The sequence below is a fragment of the Hipposideros armiger genome, unplaced genomic scaffold (genome assembly GCF_001890085.2).
Source record: "Hipposideros armiger isolate ML-2016 unplaced genomic scaffold, ASM189008v1 scaffold_477, whole genome shotgun sequence".
Classification (NCBI taxonomy): domain Eukaryota; kingdom Metazoa; phylum Chordata; class Mammalia; order Chiroptera; family Hipposideridae; genus Hipposideros; species Hipposideros armiger.
Genome location: NW_017731827.1, coordinates 1,021,944 through 1,040,539, shown reverse-complemented (window position 1 = coordinate 1,040,539; position 18,596 = coordinate 1,021,944). Strand labels below are relative to the sequence as shown.

Here is an 18,596-nt window from a genome sequence, read left to right as displayed (position 1 = left end):
GGCCCAGGCATCAGCCTTGCTGTAGTCAATCACTGCCCTGGGGCCGGGGCAGGCCGTGGACACCTGCTCAGAAAGCAAAGCAAGCAGTCAGGCTGCGGGCATTTCTAACCTATTTATATTCCTGCACTGTGCCTGATAGGTGGCTAATCTGAACTCAGTCCCAAGGAGCCCTGAATTTGACTGAGTTGTAGCTCAGACCCAGAAGAATCTGCTTAGGCTGCCAACTTTGTGCTGATAAAACTTGCATCTCCTGGCAACACAGGGAGATCCAGATTTAAAAAGTGGCAGGGGAAGGACTTGTGCCAAATTATGGGTCAAAAAGACAGAAGTGTTGAGAAAATCATGAGGTATCAAGTCTAGTTGTTCTGTCAGTGGAAACAGAAGAGTCTGCTGACGGCACATGACATGTTCAGCGGGACTCACCTCAGGAGCCATCAGGCAGCCGTTTCCGCCCCGATCCACATACCAGCTGGTGAAAGGCAACTGCAGGCCGACGTGCTTGTCAGCCAGGCAGCAACCAAAATCCGCGATCACCAACCAGGGGCAGCCGTCTGGGGAATGGACAGGAGAGGTTAAGTGACTGATTCTCCCTCTTTCCTCTTGAGAGGCCGTATGTCCCTACTAAAGCCATCAGGATATGGGTGAGAGAGGCTAACAGGGCCCTAGTGCTGGCCCAGGAGTGCAGGCTGGCAAGGCCTGCATGGAAGCCCACTTCCCAGAACGGGAGGGCGAGCTATACCAATATGGAAATGCCTCTAGGAAATAAACGCTCCCAGACAAAGCCCCCAAGCAAAGAACTGGATAAAAGTTTGGCTCAATCTAAGTAATCTAGTAACTGGAGCTGTCCCAAGACAGAAGGAGCTGCTCATGATTTACTCAACAGATGGGGATTAGCTCACATGACCTCTAAGGGACCTTACACCCCAAGAATCTTTGATCTGAACTGGAAACCCCAAATCCAAACCTTAGAAACAGGTGCATTAGGAATTAGTTATTTGTAAAAGGATTCATACAGACTTCCTTTAAAAAGCCAGGTCCTCTAGTAATTTAATTGCATATTTATTTTAAATCTTCTAGTTCAAAATTTATCAGCTTATGACTCTCCTTTACAATATCCCCAGACAAATGGCCATCCAGCTTCTACTTGAATGCTTCCAGTGATGGAGAACGCATTAGTTCCAAAAGCAGCTAGATTTACATTTGGACAGCTTTTACGGTTTGAAAATTTTTATATTGAGCTGAAGTCTACCTCTCTTTTACTTTATTCAAGAAAACGTTGACCACTGAGGTTTTTCTGAAAGTGGGCAAAAGAAAGGCACATGGGAACATTAACTCTCACTCCATAAATCCCACAGAACGAAAGCCTCCGTTTTGAAGGAGAGATTGCTCATGTCTTGAGTACAGAGCTAAATTTAGACAAAACAACTTATAATAGGGCGTGAAAACTAAAAAGGCCCCGAAGAGTCCTGATGTTCCCACACCTGGTCTAGTGCCCCCTGGAGAGCTCTGAGGTGCAGCTGGGCACCTACCTGCATCCAGCTCCACGAGGATGTTGTCAGATTTTAAGTCCCTGTGAGCGACACCCTGCTGAACCAAATGATCCACTCCTTCCAGGAGCTGCAAGGTCATCACGGTGGCGAGGCGGGGGCTTGGGCTGTTCTCGCGAAGGTACTGGCGCAGGGTACAGGGGTAGCTGGTGGAGAGGGTGACAGGGCCTCTGACTACCGCGCATCCACCATCCCTAGCCTCTCATTTACTCCTCGGCTGACGGCCTTTCCTCCTCGGAGCTTTTTTATTTCTCTTTTCCCCAAGTGTCCTTTCTGTTCCCACCATCGTGAAATTAGAAAGGAGCTGGGGCCTCGCATGTTGAAAGTGACATCAGAGATGCTCATTTCCTTAAAATACCCTTTATGGCAATACTAGGGTGCACGAAGGGGAGGAAGGAAAACTTTACGTTGAAAACAAAACAAAACAAATAAAACAGCCACCGAGACGGGCAACAGTCGAATGCACTAAAGGCACTAGGTAACAAGTCTGTTCTGAAGGAAGATGAGATCCTGTTCCCGTGGAAAATCGTCCTTAAGGGAAACTGACCTGGGTATGGCCGTATCTCCCAAAGGGAGCGGCTGCCCCAGCTGCACAGCAGCAGGGACCAGGTCCTGCCATAGGCCTGCCACTTACTTCTTCATCACGAGGAAGAGCGTCCGCCCGTGGCCCAGGCCTTCGGGGTGAAGTCGTGGGGGCAGCACATCCGGGTAGTCGACCAGGGCCCCGGGCAGCAGTGGGACAGACGAGGTGAAGGCGCGGAAGACCCGGATGATGTTGGGGTGAGGGGCCAGCTGCTTGGGCCCTCCCTTGGATTTTCTGTTTTAGCCACAAGGGACAAACGTATGAGGCCAGTATCAGATACAACAGTTGGAAAGATAACCTAAGGCCACAAGAAATACTGACATGCATTTATTCACCCATTTATCAAATATTTACTTAGATTTGCTCTGTGCCAGTGCAGAGCCTGGTGCTAGAGGGAAAAAGCCCATAAATCATCACATTCAATGATTCCACTAGCCCATCCACCTGTCCATCTCATGTGACAGACACTGGTTACAAGTCCCTGGAACCAGACTGCCTGGTTTTGCCTCCCAGTCTGCCACTGTGCATCCTGGCCACGTCTCAAATGCAAAAGGGGACTAAGGTAATAACATACCTCATAGATTGTTAATACTTGTAAAGGACCCAGAATTTCCATGAGTCCAAGTTCTAGCATAGCACATGGTGTGGCCTATGAGCTCAACAAACATTGCTGAATAACGGATACAGACCCAGTTCATAGGAGATATGTTATCTGCCTGCCTTCCTCAGCCCTCCTCCTCTAGGAGCCCCACACCCACAGCCCTGCTGAGGCGAGGCAAGGTGGCCATGTTTTGGATTGTGTGACTGCCTGCTGTGTACTATCCCTGCCCCTCAACCAAAGCAGACTGGAGTCAGGGTGGGACCTGACCCCAGGGCACCCAGCCTGCAGTCACATCTGAGATCCAAATGGTTGGTGGTAAGAGGGGAGGGGGGCCAGACAGACTCTCTGAGGAAATATGGCAGCAACCTGGCAGTCAGCAATGGGCGCCATGAGGCTTGTGGCCATGGGAAGCCAAAGAGGCGTGCAAGCCAAAGGTATGCACGGACAGAATAGCCATGGGGTCAGGACAAGGACACCGGGTGGCAGAGAATGGAGCAGAAGCCCAGAGACATGAACGCAACACGGAGGGAGCACACGGCCCGCCCTGTCTTCAGAGCTGCCTCCGTTCCTAAGTCAGTCCACGTGTGGCCTGCTGCTCTTTCTCAAGTCCACCTGAGTGGGCCTGTTCTCTGCAATCAAAGGAGTTACAGCATTGTCCCCTTGAGCCACTGGGGCTCTGGCGAGAATCAGGATCACAGCTCAAGGCTCTGCTCAGTTGTTACTAGCAGAGGAACAGTGTGGCTGTGCTGGGGAGATATGTGGGCGCGCGTGTGGGAACTGAGACCTGGAACAGGACGAGGCTGTGGGGAGGGCGGCCCAGTACAGCTAACTGCACAGAAGACAGTCAGGGAGGAGCCTGGTGCCTTGGGGGAGGGAAGTCTGAATTCAGTATGGTGGAGCGTCGCGTGTACATGGGACAGGATCAGAAATCAGGCGGCAGAAAGAAGTGAGAGGCGCAGATACAGTGGGCCGAGTCTGCCGTCCCTAGATGAGCAAAGGCCCAGCAGCAGTACACCCAGAGTGCCCTCAGAGAATAGTGTTTCTCCTCAGACAACGCCAAATATCACCAGTACTTTAGGTAACAGACCTTCTGCCACCTTCAGCTAATCATTCAACAGGCACTCTCTGAGCTGTGGGGGAAGGCAGTCAACAACTGCGTTTCGGATTGTGTGCCCTGTGCTCTGAGGGTAGAGACAGCTGGACAGACAGTGGGAAACAGACATCTATGATTTATGGCCAGGGGGTGATAAATGCTATGAAAAAAAACTAAGGCAGGGCGAAGGGCTGGCGAGGCAGGGACTATTTCAGACGAGAGGTCTGGGCAGGCCCCTCAGCGGCAGACATCAGTGCTCACAGCTGCTTGACAGCACCTGTCAGCAGGCTGAAGCGAACACAACAGGAGCCACCTGAGGGTGACTTTAGCCCCCCCACCAATCGGCTGACACTCAGATGTCCACTTCCCTCCACCCAGGAATCAGGAGAAGCAGCTGCTTCCTTGGCCTGCGTGGACCCTCAGTCATACCAGAGCCTTGCGAGGTACGGAGGGAGTTTTCTGTGTATATTTCCTTAAGCCCCTATGTCTACCTTCCAGCTCCGGACAGAACTAGACCTACAAATCAACCCTCTAATAAATCACCAGAAACGCGGCAGGCCCGCCTCTTCCTGGCAGCCCACAAATACCGGAGTGAGCACAGCGCCGCCTCCGTCGTAAGCGTGACCCCGCCGCCTGTAGGCATGGGATTCACACAGCCGCCGGCGGTGTGGGCTCCTGCCTGCCCTGCTCTGCCCTCTGCGGACAGCACCTCTTTTCCTGCTGCTTCGCCGAGCTCATGCTCATTCATCCTTCAAAAGGGAGCACAAAGGGTCCCTTCAAGAGGCTTTCGGAACGGCTCCCATGCCTGCTGTGCACACACCACTTCTGGGCTCCCTCAGCACCTGAGAAGACGCCCCTCCAGAACTTACACACTGGACTTTGCTTCCAACATGTCTGGCTCCTGGGCCTCGTGCAGAACGCGGGGAACAGGCCACTTGGTTTGTTTGTTTGTTTAAGTCCCTGGGTACCATCAGGTACACTGCAGCTATTAGTGGAATGAATGCTACCTCCTCTGCAGACAGTTCAGTTTCTATGGACAGATGGTGTCCACCTGGGCCTTAGGAAGCACGGCCCTCTCTCCCTGCTCTAGTGTGAATGAGCCATCTGCATCTTTAGTTGAAGTCAGATGATCTGCAGTCTTTCCCAAGTTAATTATCCACCAACTGAAAATCCATCATTAACTACATCATTTAGTAAGCACTTATTATGTACTGTGCGTCAGGTCAGACTGTGCTGAGGACATCGATGATGATTTTGCTCTCAAAGAACTCAGAGCTAGTCTGGTGGGCAGACGGGCACTTACCTGTAAGTGACGGCTCCATACTCCCCGGCCAAGGCCACTCGACTAGCTGGGACTAGCTCCTGGCTCATTGTGTTAAAGATGGCTTCGCTGGAGGAGCCCGCCTGAAACACATCCATAAAGAATCCAGGGTTATATAGACCCAAGCAGAATAGCAAGTCTAAGCCCTTCTTGTAACCTGGACCAGGACAGCTACTGCCCAGAATTGTCTTTGACCTTCAAGATAAGATAACCTCTCTGAAGTGGCAAACCAAGACTAGTTTCTCCTGGGAGAGAGGGCAGAGGTGTCATCCAGGCCAACTAAGAGGATGCTTCTCACACCTCAGACTCGGCAGCTCAGGTGCCAGGGCAGGAAGAGATGTCAAGATGGTCACAGCACAGGGCCAATCTTCTTGCCAAAGATGCCCCCGGTCACAACCAGGCTCATCCCTGCAGGCTCCTGTTAGCAGACAGGCCAGAGCCTGAGCTGCCCTCCTGGTTAAAGTTGTGCTGAATCACAGAACAGCCTTCCTATCCCCCAGTAAGAAGCAAACAAACGAAAAAACCAAAGAGGATGGAAATCTAAAGGAAAAAATAAATGAATAAACAAAACAGATACAAACTCATAAAAGCAAAAACAAAAACAAAAAAAACCAAAGAGGAGGAAAAGCACCTTACTTTCCTCATTTCATTATGAACGGCTCTCAGGACCTGTGAAACTTGGTAGGTATTGAGAAGATCCTATAAGAATTAAGTCTTTCAGCTTTTGTGAATGCAATAGCTGTTACGCCTCAACCAGTGGAGGTTTTGATGCTAAGACTGGATGTTTCATGGGCAAAGGATTTGGCTACTCGTTAGCTGTCAGCCCAGCTTGGAAGTGCAACAGTCTCATAATCTTCATTCCACAAAACAAAACAAAACAAGAAACTGCATTCTTCAGTGTCAAGCGTGAGCTGCATGGCTGTTTCTACCCTCGTCCTGATTAGATGCTCTCGGCAGGAGAAAGAACATCAGGTCTTGATGAATTTTCCTACACCCACCCATGTAACGGCAAGGCAAAGAAATTACTCTAAATAGACAGAAATCTTTGTTTTTGTGGGGGAAAATACTCGATTCCCCAAAGCCTCGAGTCCTTCAAGAGTGGAGAGCAGGGAGGTGACAAGCAAGCCTCTGATCTGGAGGTGAGGTGGAAGGTGGGTTTAGAGGAAAGAAATATGGCTCCTCCTCTCCAGTGAGACAGGTCAGGGGAAGGGGAGAGGATGGTGGTCACTGCAGCCCTGAAATTAACTAACTCATCAGCCAGACTGACAGGTGAGAAACAAATGGTTTGGGCTCTTACGCCTCCAAGTATGGCTCACAGGCCAGCGGCATGGGTACCCCCTGGAAGCTGGTTAGAAAGGCGGAATCTCAGGCCCCACCTCAGACCTGCTGGTCAGAATCTGCCTTTTAACCTGGTCCCCAGCTGATGTGCGAAACATCACATTTTGAGACGCTGCTTCACACTCCCATGTAAGAGGAAGCCGAGCTCTACAGGCACCTGGACTGGGGAGAATCTCTCTTTTTCTACCTACTTCCTGGGAAAAAGCGCCATCAGGTCCCCTAAGATTGACACTTAGAAACGTCTACTTTGAAGATGAAAGGCCCGTCCTTACCGAGATGTTCCACATCATCTTGATGGCTAAGGGAAAGGCAAGGGCCCGTGGAGCAAGCTCCTCCTCTTCTCCTCGTGGGACGATGTCTGGGCCTCTCCCTGGAAGAAGCCCGAAGCTCTTTGCCACCTCCAGGTTCTGGGGCAACACAGGTACGGTGGCTTCATACACAGCAGCACTGCAGCCCTTGCCAATGGACTGCCCTATCAGATACTCCTCCAGCTGGAAGCCCTGCCAGCGTCTAGTGTCCAGCGGGTCAGAAGGCAGCTTGTTTTTCTGTGTAAAAATTGCCTGAGGAATAAAGCATGCGCTGTGAGCCAGGGAGACTAGTGAGGCTCAAGTTAAAGGGAAATAGGGGAGGGAGGGGGAGGTGCAGTGGGGCGAGGTCTTCACCGACAAGATCAAGCTATTAAAAACAACCAAGTTAGGTTTCACTTTCAGCCTGGGCTCAGACCATCATGCCTTTCTCACTACACAGAATAATTTTTCTCAAACTCTAGCTTCACTGCAATCACTGAGACAGCAAAACAGAACCGTTAAGAGGTCAGAACTCCCAAATTCTGCCGCTGAAACACCATTCCTTTGCTGCCTATCAAGGCCCCCAGCACAATGTTGGAAGTTTCTGATTATGGAGACAGCTCTCTTTGCAACAATCTTGGCAGAAAGCTACTGGATGGTTACCAGGAGCTGTGGGTGGGCAGGAGTATAAGGCGGTTGGGTTGCTTTTTAGACAAGGAGTAAAATCAGGAGGATCCCTGGAGCCGAGTCATTAAATCCTGTCTTCCTGTCTCTACCTCTTAGGAACCTGGTGGGTCCACTCTATTTTCAGAAAGGAAACGAGTATACAAATTCTGATGTAAATAGGTGGAAAGACAGGTGCTGCTGGGGATGCACTAGGAACGAGCCCATTTCCCAAAACTCAAGTCCTTCCCTCCTTCAGGCAGGTGACATCATTTGTCTAGTCGCCCGGGCTCTGCCTCAAATCCTGTCTGAGCTGCTGATCCCTTCCTTTCCATGGTTACTCACTCATCTCTAGACTTTCCCATTCTCATGTCATCGCCTCACCTGTTTCTGAGCCAGATCAGACTACACTGCTTTCACGAGTCACTCTTCTGCTCGGAAACCTAACCAATAGGTTATTCGGTGCCTTGTCCTGGTACTTCCTGTGTGTGAAAACTGTTTTGCCAGGCTGGCCTGTGCACTGCCCAAACTTATCTTTTATACCCCTCTCTCTGACTCTTACTTGCACTATTCCCCCCACCTCCTGTTTCTATTGTATTGCTCTGCCTGGCTCATCCCTAATCACCCATCAAGTCCCAACTCAAGCTCCTCCTTCCTGTATAACCAGCCCTGCCGACCCAGCCCACAGCAACCTTTCTTCTGGAGGACTCCTAAAGCACTTAGCATCTAGGAGCGAATATACCTTGCACGGTAATTTTTACTTTTTAATAAAATGGAAGTCTACCTTGTCTTGTCTACTAGTTTCTAAACTCCACTGAGCAGAAGCAGTATGTTGTAGCGTAATCCTTTATCAACCGTGGTTTTGAGAATGAGATATATTTTTTAACTTTTTATTTTGAAATACAGACTCACAGAAGTTGCAAAAAGATAGCACAGAGTGCCCTGTGTACCTTCACCCAGTTTCCCCCAATGGTGACAGCCTATAAAGCACAGGTACAGTATCAAAATCAGGTAGTGACATTGGTACACTACTGTTAACTAGACTATAGCCCTTACTCAGTTTTCACCATCTTTTTTAACCCACATTCATTCGTGTGTGTGTGTGTGTGTGTGTGTGTGTGTGTGTAGCTCTATGCAATTTTATCCCAAGATACAGAACTGTCCCATCACCACAAAAGAACTCCTTGGTGTTACCTCTGTATTTGTACCACCCCCACCCCGTCCCTATCCCCTGGCATTCACTGATTTGTTCTCTATTTCTGTAGTTTTGTCATTTCAAGAAAGTTATAGAAATGGAATCACACAGTATAACCTTCTGGGATTGACTTTTTTCACGAAGCATAATGCCCTTGAGGTTCATTTAGGTAGTTCCCGTCATCAATAGTTAATTCCTTATTATTGCTTGGTATTTCACTGTAAGGATGTACAAGAGTTTAACAATTCACCTACAGAAGGGCGTTTCAGTTGCTTATAATATTTTGCTATTATGAATGATGCTATGATTTATGTACAGGGTTTAAAAGTCATTTTTAAGAACTGTGATAATATATGTAACATAAGACTGACCATTTGAACCATTTTTAAATATACAGCTCAGTGGCATTAAGTACATTCACACTGTTGTACAACCATCACCACAATCCAGCTCCAGAACATTTTGCATCTTGCAAATCTTAAATTCTATACCCATTAAACAATAACTCCCCAGCCCTTCTTCCAGCCCCTGGCAGCCCCCATTTTACTGTGTGTCTCCATTAATTTGACTAAGTACCTCAGATGAGTGGAAGCCACAGTATGTGTCTTTCTGTGTCTGGCTTATTTCACTTATATAATGTCCCCAAGGTTCATCCACGTTGTAGCATGCGTCAGAATTTCCTTCCTTTTTAAGGTGAATATTACATTGTACGGATATTCCACATTTTGCTTATTCATTCATCCATTGATGGACACTTGGGTTGCTTCCACCTTTTGACTATTCTGAATAATGCTGCTATGAACACAAGTATACAAATATCTGTTCAAGTCCCTGCTTTCAATTCTTCTGGGTACACATCCAAAGTGGAATTGCTGGATCATATGATAACTTCATTTTTAACTTCTGGGGGAGCTGTCACACTGTTTTAGATAGCAGCAACTTGTGTACAGGTTTTTGTGTGAATATAGGTTTTCATTTCTCTGGGTAAATGCCCGAGACTGCAATGGCTGGGTCATATGGGAATGCATGTTTAGTTTTGTAGCTAATTGTTTTCCAGCGTTGGTTGTACCATTTTATATTCTCACCAGCAGTCTGGTTTCTCTGCAACTTCACCAGCATTTGGTATTTTCACCATTTTTTATTTTAGCTGTTCTAATAAGTATGCAGTCATATCATGTTATTTTCAATCTGCATTTCCCTAATGGCTAGTGATGTTGAATATCTTTCCATATACTTATTCGGCATCTATATCTCCTCTTGGTGAAATATACACATCTTTTGCCTATTTTATAACTGGGTTTCCCCCCCACACACACACACACACATACCCCATCTAAAAGGAGCAGCCACTCTTACTCTGGTCTGACACCATATGGAATTTTAGCATTAGAGTTTTCAAAAGAAGTGGAACACCTGAGTTTTAAATATTAATGATCAACTAATTAAAAATTTGAAGACACAGGAGGGTGAAGTGTGAGAAAAGGCTGTGCAGATGATAAGCTTAGGAGGATCAAGCTCCTCAATTAAAAGACGCCTCCATAATTCTAAGCAGGATTATTAAATGTCCCACCCTTGGCTTCTGCCAGTTAAGCTGTAGCAAAAGACAAGGACAGCTGCTGGGGACTAGGTCAGATGTCACCTGTCGTCCCAAACTAGCCAGCGCTCAAACATGAGACACTCTGGCTGAGTACCAAGAACTGGGCTGGGAACCAGGAAACATGCTTGGTCCTTAACCAGATGCGTCCTTGGGCAAGTCGCTCTATCTTCCACCCCCTCAGGCCTAAACCGTAAATTGTAGGGGCTACACTAACTCAGCGAGTGGCTCCCAAGCCCCAGGAAGAAGACGGACCTCCCCAAAAAAGGAGAGAATTCTGCCAGCAGGTGGCTTTCAGACTTGAACTGCATTAGTGGCTCTTTCCTGGGTCTCCATCCTGCCTGCCTACCCAAAAGATTTTGGACTTGCCAGCCTCCAGAATTGCAGAGCCAACTCCTTGAAATAAATCTCTTTCTATAAACACACCCTATTGGTTCTGTATCTCTGGAGAACCATGACTCATACAGATGTTGGTAGAATAGAAACAGGTCTCTGAGCTATTTTAAGCATTTAAAAGAGTAAGGACCTATTCGCTCACTCCTGATAACTCCACACAGGTTAACTAAAAACTGTTAGGTGTGATTATTTTTTTCCTGCTGTTCATAGTTTTTACTTTGATTTCAGCTGTGTCACTAACTCTGGCTAAACCGTGGAGGCAGACTGGCTCAGTGGTTAAGGCTACAGGCTTTGGAGAGTCAGACTTTGGGCACTGCTCTTGATTAGCTGTATGACTTTGAGCAAATTACTTCACCTCTCTGAGCACGTTTCCTCATCCATAAATTGGGGATGACAACTACCTCAGGGATAGAAGTATTATGATTTGTCATTAAGTTTTAGAAAATTTACACAAAGCCATTAGCAATGGTGCAAACAGGAGCTACAATTAGCAGCATATCTTAAAATACATGCATTTTGAGGAAGGGAAAACAGTAAAACAAATGTGAGGTGCTGGCCCCATACCAGGAGATCAGTTAACACTGAAAAGGAGCCTTAATCGGTGATGTCCAAGGAATTTCCGGGTCTGACTAGGATATTGATCCAGAGGCCCGTCAGTCAATGCCCCGTAGCCCCGCCCCCGCCCCGCCCACACCCAGCCCCNACCCCTCAGCACTGGTCCCCCCTCCCTAGCCCCGTCCCCCATCGACCTAAGGTCCTGCTCCTAGCTTGACACTGGGCTCCACCCTCGCTGTCTGCGGCTAGTGCTCACCTGGATCTCCTGACAGGCCGAGGCCGCCCGCCGGCCCTCCGCCTGCTTCTCCTCGACGAGGCCCAGCCCCAGCCCGAAGGCCAGAAAGACAGCCCGGCCGCAAGGGCCTGCGCCCCCCCGGGCCCGCACCACAAACTGCCGCTGGAGCCGCGCCGCCAGCCCGGCCACCGACTGGCGGAAGAAGCGGTAGCGGTCGGGGAGCCCGAGCCCGAGCCTGTGCGGCTCCGCGCCGGGTCCCGCGGCCTGGCCCGGGCGCTCTCCGCGGCCCCAGGCCGCCGCGGGGCCCGGCCGCTCTGGCCGCCCCCAGCCGTAGGTCGGGCCAGGCTTGGCCGTGAAGCGCAGCAGCAGTGCCCGACCCAGCTGCAGGCCCCGACCCAGCGCCTGTCGCACCGCCATGGTAGCGCCGCGGCCGCGTCCCCCAGCCGCCGCAGGCGTCCGGCAGCCCAGTCACAACAACAAATTTTGGGGGTGGTGCTTCTGCGCGGGCGCGGACGCCGATGGGCGGGGTCGCCGGTCTGGCGGTTCCCTGGCTGGGCGCGCGAGGGCGCTGTGCGCGCACCCGGCTCGGGTCGCTTCTTGCCCCTTTGCTCTTTGGACCCAGGGTGGAGGGGTTTGCTTATCAGGCAGGTCCAGATTGTGAACATCGCTGGTGCTGGGCAAAATCGGGAAGTTGAGAAGGGGAACTAATATTTATTGAGTATTACCGATGATGCCAGACTCTTTATAACTGTTAATTTAATATTCCCACCAATGAGATAGGAATATCATTTTTATAGGTAAAGAAACTGACGCATAGAAAGGGCAGTGACAATCAGAGGTGACGTTAAAGTTCATTTCCCAGAACTATTGAGTCCTTACCCTCCCCAATGCCCTTAACCTCCTCTCTACAAACCCACAGCCCCTGCTCACTTCTTTGGACTCTAAGAGCAATCTCCCTCACAGGCGACATTTTTCAGATGAGTGAGCTGAATCCTGAAGACATGGAGGGACTTGCCGAGTCACACAGCTTGTTAGTGGCACAGCCTGAAATCCTTTGTTGCAAGAGACAATGCAATGAAAACCCTTTGAAGCATTTAAGGGGGAACAGCCTCGTTTACCCCCTCTTATAAAACTCCGTACCCCTTTTTGCTCGAGGAGGTTATGGTCTTTTCTAGCCGGGTCTCCCGCAACTCAAACACGCCAAATAAATTCTAATAGACCAATTTCAGTCTCCCGCGACTCATTCCTCCGGCCGTGCCTAACATACACATTAACCTGCTTCAACAATCATCAACAAATGGTCATTATTTTATTTATCTAGACTGTTACAGAAAAGAAAAAATAGGTCAAATGGTATCACTGACGCTAAGAGCCCGTGATACCAAACCCATATTTAATACCAGATCTAATTGCAGTTTCAACTTCTCCCCAAAACATAACCCTAACCAATATGGAATTTCCTGGTCAAACTCAAAGTTGGGTAATCTGTCACATACTTGTAAACCCTCTCCATAGAGACAATCTACATAACAAAACCTTTCACCCACAGAAAAGATGTCCCTACCACAAAATAACCCTTTCTTTTCTTTCATTAATAGCTTCCTTGCCCCACCCTGCTTCCTGTAAATACTTTCCATTTTATACAACTCCTGGGAGCACCCTTCTAGCTACTAGATGGGATGTTACCTCATTCATGAATCAATAAAGTCAATTAGATCTTCAAATTTATTTGGTTGAATGTTGTTTTTTAACAATACCTTTCTTTCTTTTTTTTTTATTCTTTTTTTTTTAGCTGAGCCATCCTGCCACCTGTTGGCAGCACAGCGGCAGCTCAGCTCAGGCTGTGAATCGAACTGGCGACCCTGTTGTTCAGAGCTTGCACTCTTGAGCTTGCTCTTAACCAACTGAGCCACTCAGCCGGCCCAACAAAACCTTTCTACTACTCCCCATTACTTTAAAGCAATTCCCAGACATCATATTATTTCATTTATAAATATTTCAGTATCTACGAGTATGTAAAAGATAAGAACGATTTTTAAAAATCATAGTCATCTCTTAAAGATTAACATTAATTCCATAATATTACTTACTATCCTATTAATATTCAGTTTCACATCCCTTTCTTCCTCCTGAAATACTAAATCGAGGGATGTGCAGATGGTAGCTGTTGCTGGACAGAGTTTTTTTTTTTTTTTAAAGATTTTTATTGGAGAATTGGGGGGATGGGAACAGTGTTGGGGAATTGGGGGAAGGGGAACAGACAAGTTGCTGTCCTTTTGTTCTTCAGTCTAGTTGTGGAGGACGTTGCTTCACTGGCCCAAGTTGGCACCATCATTGCGCTCTTCCCGGGCGAGGCAGATCAGTCGCCGGCTTCTGGACGGCTGCTCACTGCGGCTGCTGGCCGCTCATGCTGTAAGATCTTCAGTTTTAACTACAAGGATTTTCTTTCCTGGGAATGTAGCATTTTGCCATGAGGCTAGTGATGACTATATAGCTAGTAATGTAAGGGTGAAACTCGGGGAATCGATAACGCAGTTAGACTTAGCCAGTTTGCAGTTTGATTCCCCTCATAGTTTGCTATCTAGCCATCTGATGTTAAGCTGTTTTCTCTTGGTTTTTCCCCCTCACTGCTTGATTTAATAACTCTGCTCTGTTCCCTTTCTTAAGACTATACATACCTTGTTGATCGAATTAATCAGCAGAACACTAACCTGGAAAGAACAATTTCTCAATTTTCTGGCACCTGGACACGGGATCCATGGTTGCAGCTCCCTTGCAGTTTTTGCTGATGACACATGACACACTCCAGCCATGGCTGCTGAGTTTGAGATAACATTATGAAGCAGACCAGTCCAGGCGGTTTCTCAGTCCAGGCCCTGGGAGGCCATTTCTCAGCTGTCAGCCCTGAAACCTACATGACCCACCCCCACTTTTCTTTGTTCTTTCCCCCACCTGCCTGCCTGACTATAAAGCCTCTTGATTATTCTCAGTTCGGAAAAGGTGGTTTGTTTTTTTTTAGACATTAGTCTGCCTTCTTCCCTAGCTGCCGGCATTTATTGATAGAATAAAGTACGCTTTTCTCCTCATCAATCCTTGTCACTCAAGCTCTTGGGGCCCGAGCGAGAAGCCGTTCGGGGCCTGCGTCTGGTAATAGTAAGACATATTCACCAAAGGGACATTGCATTAATTGTTTTGAATTAAAGAGTGCGTTTGTTATCAGCCTTTGGATTTACCCTAGTCCTCTAAGCTGCAAATAAACTTGCCAGACCTGTGATGCTTAGCCCGCCCACCTGTGGAAACGAAATCTCCAGACTGATGTTAATTAACCCTCCATTGTAGGCTGTGTAGTTTCTTGTCCAACCTAGAACACTGGACTTTGGTCAAGATGGCGCTAGACTGATTCAATTCTGTAGAAAAATCTAAGTGGCTCTGACAGGCCTGAACCAAGCACAGCGTGAAGCTGGAGTCTTCAGCAGCCACCTGGATGGAAAGGGGAAACAATTGGATCTCTTTCTACACAGGGAGAATTGCAGGGATTCCGTGTTCTTCTTTCTCAGGGCAGTAATATAACCTTATCATGGAGAGGCACCAGGCTACCTTTCTTAGGGGTCTTTTGTCCCCCTCTGTTCTCAGAGAAGGACAAGTCTTTCCGTGGTGGCAGGTCTCAGGGGATGGTCCTGAGGTTTTCCCATCACATCTTCCACCTCTTCAGAGGTATCCCAAGAAGGGGAAGCTAGGGATAGGGTATGTGGTTTTCTGATGAGATATCTGTTTATACTGCAGATTTAATCTTCTACAGGAGAGCCCCACATTCCTAGAACGTTATTAAACACCGCTGTGTGCCAGGCAGGCTTTGATATGCTCAGCTACGAGAATTAGAGAACAGGGAGGTGATGGTGGTGGGGGTGGGGTTGTTCTTCTCTGCTGTACACCCTGCTGTCTCTGCATTGTACCCCTTTCCTCCAGGCAGCAAGACCATGTAGTCTAATGAAGTACATCATATTCCTAAGAAGCATTATTTAACCTTCCCCCAAAGGACATGGGGCAAGAAAAAGCTGATGCTAATGTAAAAATGGAAAAAGACAAGACTTAAAAAAAAACCAAGAAAGAACTGTCGAGGGCAATTTGACCTTCCCTTCTGGACCGTGTCCTTTGGCACCATTTCAATCCTCCTGGCCGGAGACAGACAACTTTTCCCAGAGCAGCAGCATTCTTTATCCGCAGCCCATTTCAGAAATGCTATCTCTAAATTGCCAATAGAGGTGAAAGGAGTTTTTGCTGACACTGTTGACAGAGCAAAGCCTACTTGCTGCCAGATCAAAATCCAGCTACTCGAAACTCCTGAGCTGTAGTTTTTGGAGGTTAGAATCAGACAACAGCGGGCAGAGAGTGAGATTTTCCTGGCAAGAAGCATGTCCCTGGACAAGAGATGAAAATGTGATGCTGGTAGATTAGGGAGATGTGTAGTTGAGAAATTCAGACAATCTGTAGTTCATGCAGTCCAATAAATTTGCTGCCCTGCAGTGATTATTCAAAGTAAAAATATGGCTATGTCACCTGCTGTACAAAATCCTTCACAGGCTCTTGCCCCTCCCTCCCCCGACGCCATTGCCCTCAGGATAAAATCTAAGCTCCTTAGCTTGGCACAGAAGATCCTTCACTATTTGGCCCTAGCACCTTTCTTTCTGTCCCTCTTCCCTATCTTTATCTTTATGGTCCAGCAATTCTGAATTACTTGCCATTGTCCCAAGCATCATGCTGATCCCCTGTCTTGATTTACCTCTTAAAAGAATCCCCGTTCACATTTGAGGTTGCCTCCTCTAGGAAGTCTTCCTTGACCTTTCCTGGGCTGGGCTAGGTGCCCCTTCTCTGTCTCCCCCTCGAAACTGTGAATTCTATGAGGACAGAAATTGTCTTTTTTTTTTTTTTAGAAATTTTATTGGGGAACAGTGTGTTTTTTCAGGACCCATCAGCTCCAAGTCAAGTAGTTGTCTTCAATCTAGTTGTGGAGGGTGCAGCTCCTTGGTCCGTGTGGGAATCGAACCGGCAACCTTGGTGTTATGAGCCTGCGTTCTAACCACCTGAGCTAACCTGCTGCCCCAGAAATTGTCATTTTTAGCTTAAGTCCCCCAGCTCCCAGCATAGGGCCTTCTGGATCTCCAGTGCTTGTTTGACAGCCCTCTGGGAACACAAACTCCCAATCACATGACTCACTCCTTTCTCCCAGCAGTGAGCCAGAGTGAAACCATAGGAATGTCAGATAGCTCATACCACCCACCCACCCCCAAACAGAATCACCTATTGCATTTGTGCTCTAGAATTTACACTACGTTATTGGTAAATGAATTTCCTTTCTATGGCTTCTTTCTCTGTATTCCCTTTCCATTTTTTTTTAATTAAAAAAATCCTTTAAATAAAAGTAATATGTATATGTGGTTTCAAAAACACTAACACTATATATAGATAGGCTCATCAGGAAAAGCATCAATTACCTGTTCTAACGCCTTCTAAGCCCAGAGGCAACAATATTTTATTCTTTCAGCTATTTCTTCTGTGGTTTCCCTCAGCTCTAATCTCTCTTGATTTGGCAGACTGAGCTATTGAAGGCACCAAGCTGGTCACATCACCCTTGCTGCCTGAAACTGATGGCTGCCCTTTGAAATAAGGTCAACTCCTTAACAGGGCTCATCAGGCCTACTTCCTCTGGCCCTCCTGCCACCCTTACCTACTTTTCTGTTTTCTCTAATTTTCTTGTCCATGTGCACTTTAAATCTTCACATCTTTAGAGGGCCTATCCCTTTGTATTCGTGCCTTTCTGTAATCCCCTCCCCTTGACTGTTGGCTGGACCTTAGTGACTTGCTTCTAAGGAATAGAATTTGGCCAAAGTGATGGGACATCATCTTCGTGATTAAGTTAAAAAAGACTCTGTCTTCCGTCTTGCTCACATTCTCTTGCTTGCTTCTTCGGAGGGAAACCAGCTGCTGTGCTGTAAACTGCTCTATGGAGAGGCCCATGTCGCAATGAACAGAATAGTAACAGCAACAACCTATGAGAACTGAATCCTGCCAACAACCACACGAGTGAGCTTTGACGTGGATCCTTCCCCAGTTGAACCTTTGGATAAGACAGCGGCACCAGCTGACGCCTTACCTGAAGCCTTATGTGAGACCCCGAGCCACATGACTCAGCTCCGCCCAGATCCCCGATCTGCAGAAACTGTGAGATAATAAACTTTGTTGTCCCAAGCTGCTAAATTTTGGCATAATTTGTTATACAGCCATAGATAACTAATACAATCATTACACCAATTTTTTTTTTCTGTTCAGTCATAGGGTTTTTAATCCCCCTCCACCTTAACTTCTCCTCTCAATACCCCTCAAAAACTAACATACTGGGTGTTCCTTCCATGCTTGTTCCTGTGTATAATTACATACAAAATATTACGTGTGTGTGAGACTTATTAGGCCATTCTTTTTTCTTAAGATTTTATTGGGGAATTGGGGAAGGGGACCAGCCAAGTTGTTGTCCTTCAGTCTTAGTTGTGGAGGGCGCAGCTAGCTCAGCTCCAATCCCAGTCGCCATCTGGACGCCTGTCGGCAGCTCATGGCCTCTAAGCTCAAGGTGCCGTGTTCAATTTTAGTCGTGGGTGGGCGTAGCCACCATCCCATGCTCTCACCAGCTGAGCCATCCTGCTACTTGTTAGCAGCTCAGTAGCAGCTCAGCTCGGGGCACAGTGTCACTGGCCCATGTGGGAATCAAACTGGCGACCCTGTTGCTCAGAGCTTGCACTCTTAACCAAATGAGCCACTCGGCCGGCCCAGGCTATTCTATTGCTTATTCTTGAACAGGACTTTCTGGCTTCATTTCTGACACCCAAAGTACCCCTAGTGTCTGTCAATTATAGTTGTGCCCTCTTTCCTGCCAAAAGGAAATCCTGAAGAATCTTGTAGTTTACACATGCAATTAGCAGCAGCTGGCAAGAGCAGCAGAAATACACACACACACACATGCTTCTATTTATTGCCATGGGAATCTGGGACTCAGCTTTAGGATCCTAAAAAAAAAACCACAGACAGCTCTGAACAATAAAGCACATGCTACCCTGAAATTGCAGGTCCTCAGAAGAGTGGGACTGCAAAACGAAAGTGCTTTTATTTTAAACAAACAGCCCAGCCTCTCTCCAGCCA

General features: G+C 47.8%; 1 protein-coding gene across 1 annotated transcript in view; it reads right to left on the bottom strand.

The window, feature by feature from the left end:
• PINK1 (PTEN induced kinase 1) overlaps positions 1-11,895 on the bottom strand; it is a 13,748-nt gene extending 1,853 nt beyond the window's left edge. Inside the window, exons 1-7 of the mRNA XM_019666657.1 lie at positions 11,430-11,895; positions 6,756-7,043; positions 5,128-5,228; positions 2,182-2,364; positions 1,530-1,693; positions 424-551; positions 4-63 (exon numbers count right to left, since the gene is read on the bottom strand). Of these exons, the coding sequence (XP_019522202.1) occupies positions 4-63; positions 424-551; positions 1,530-1,693; positions 2,182-2,364; positions 5,128-5,228; positions 6,756-7,043; positions 11,430-11,825 (1,320 nt within the window). The 5' untranslated portion in view covers positions 11,826-11,895. The remainder of the gene's footprint in view (positions 1-3; positions 64-423; positions 552-1,529; positions 1,694-2,181; positions 2,365-5,127; positions 5,229-6,755; positions 7,044-11,429) is intronic.
• Positions 11,896-18,596: the final 6,701 nt, after the last annotated feature.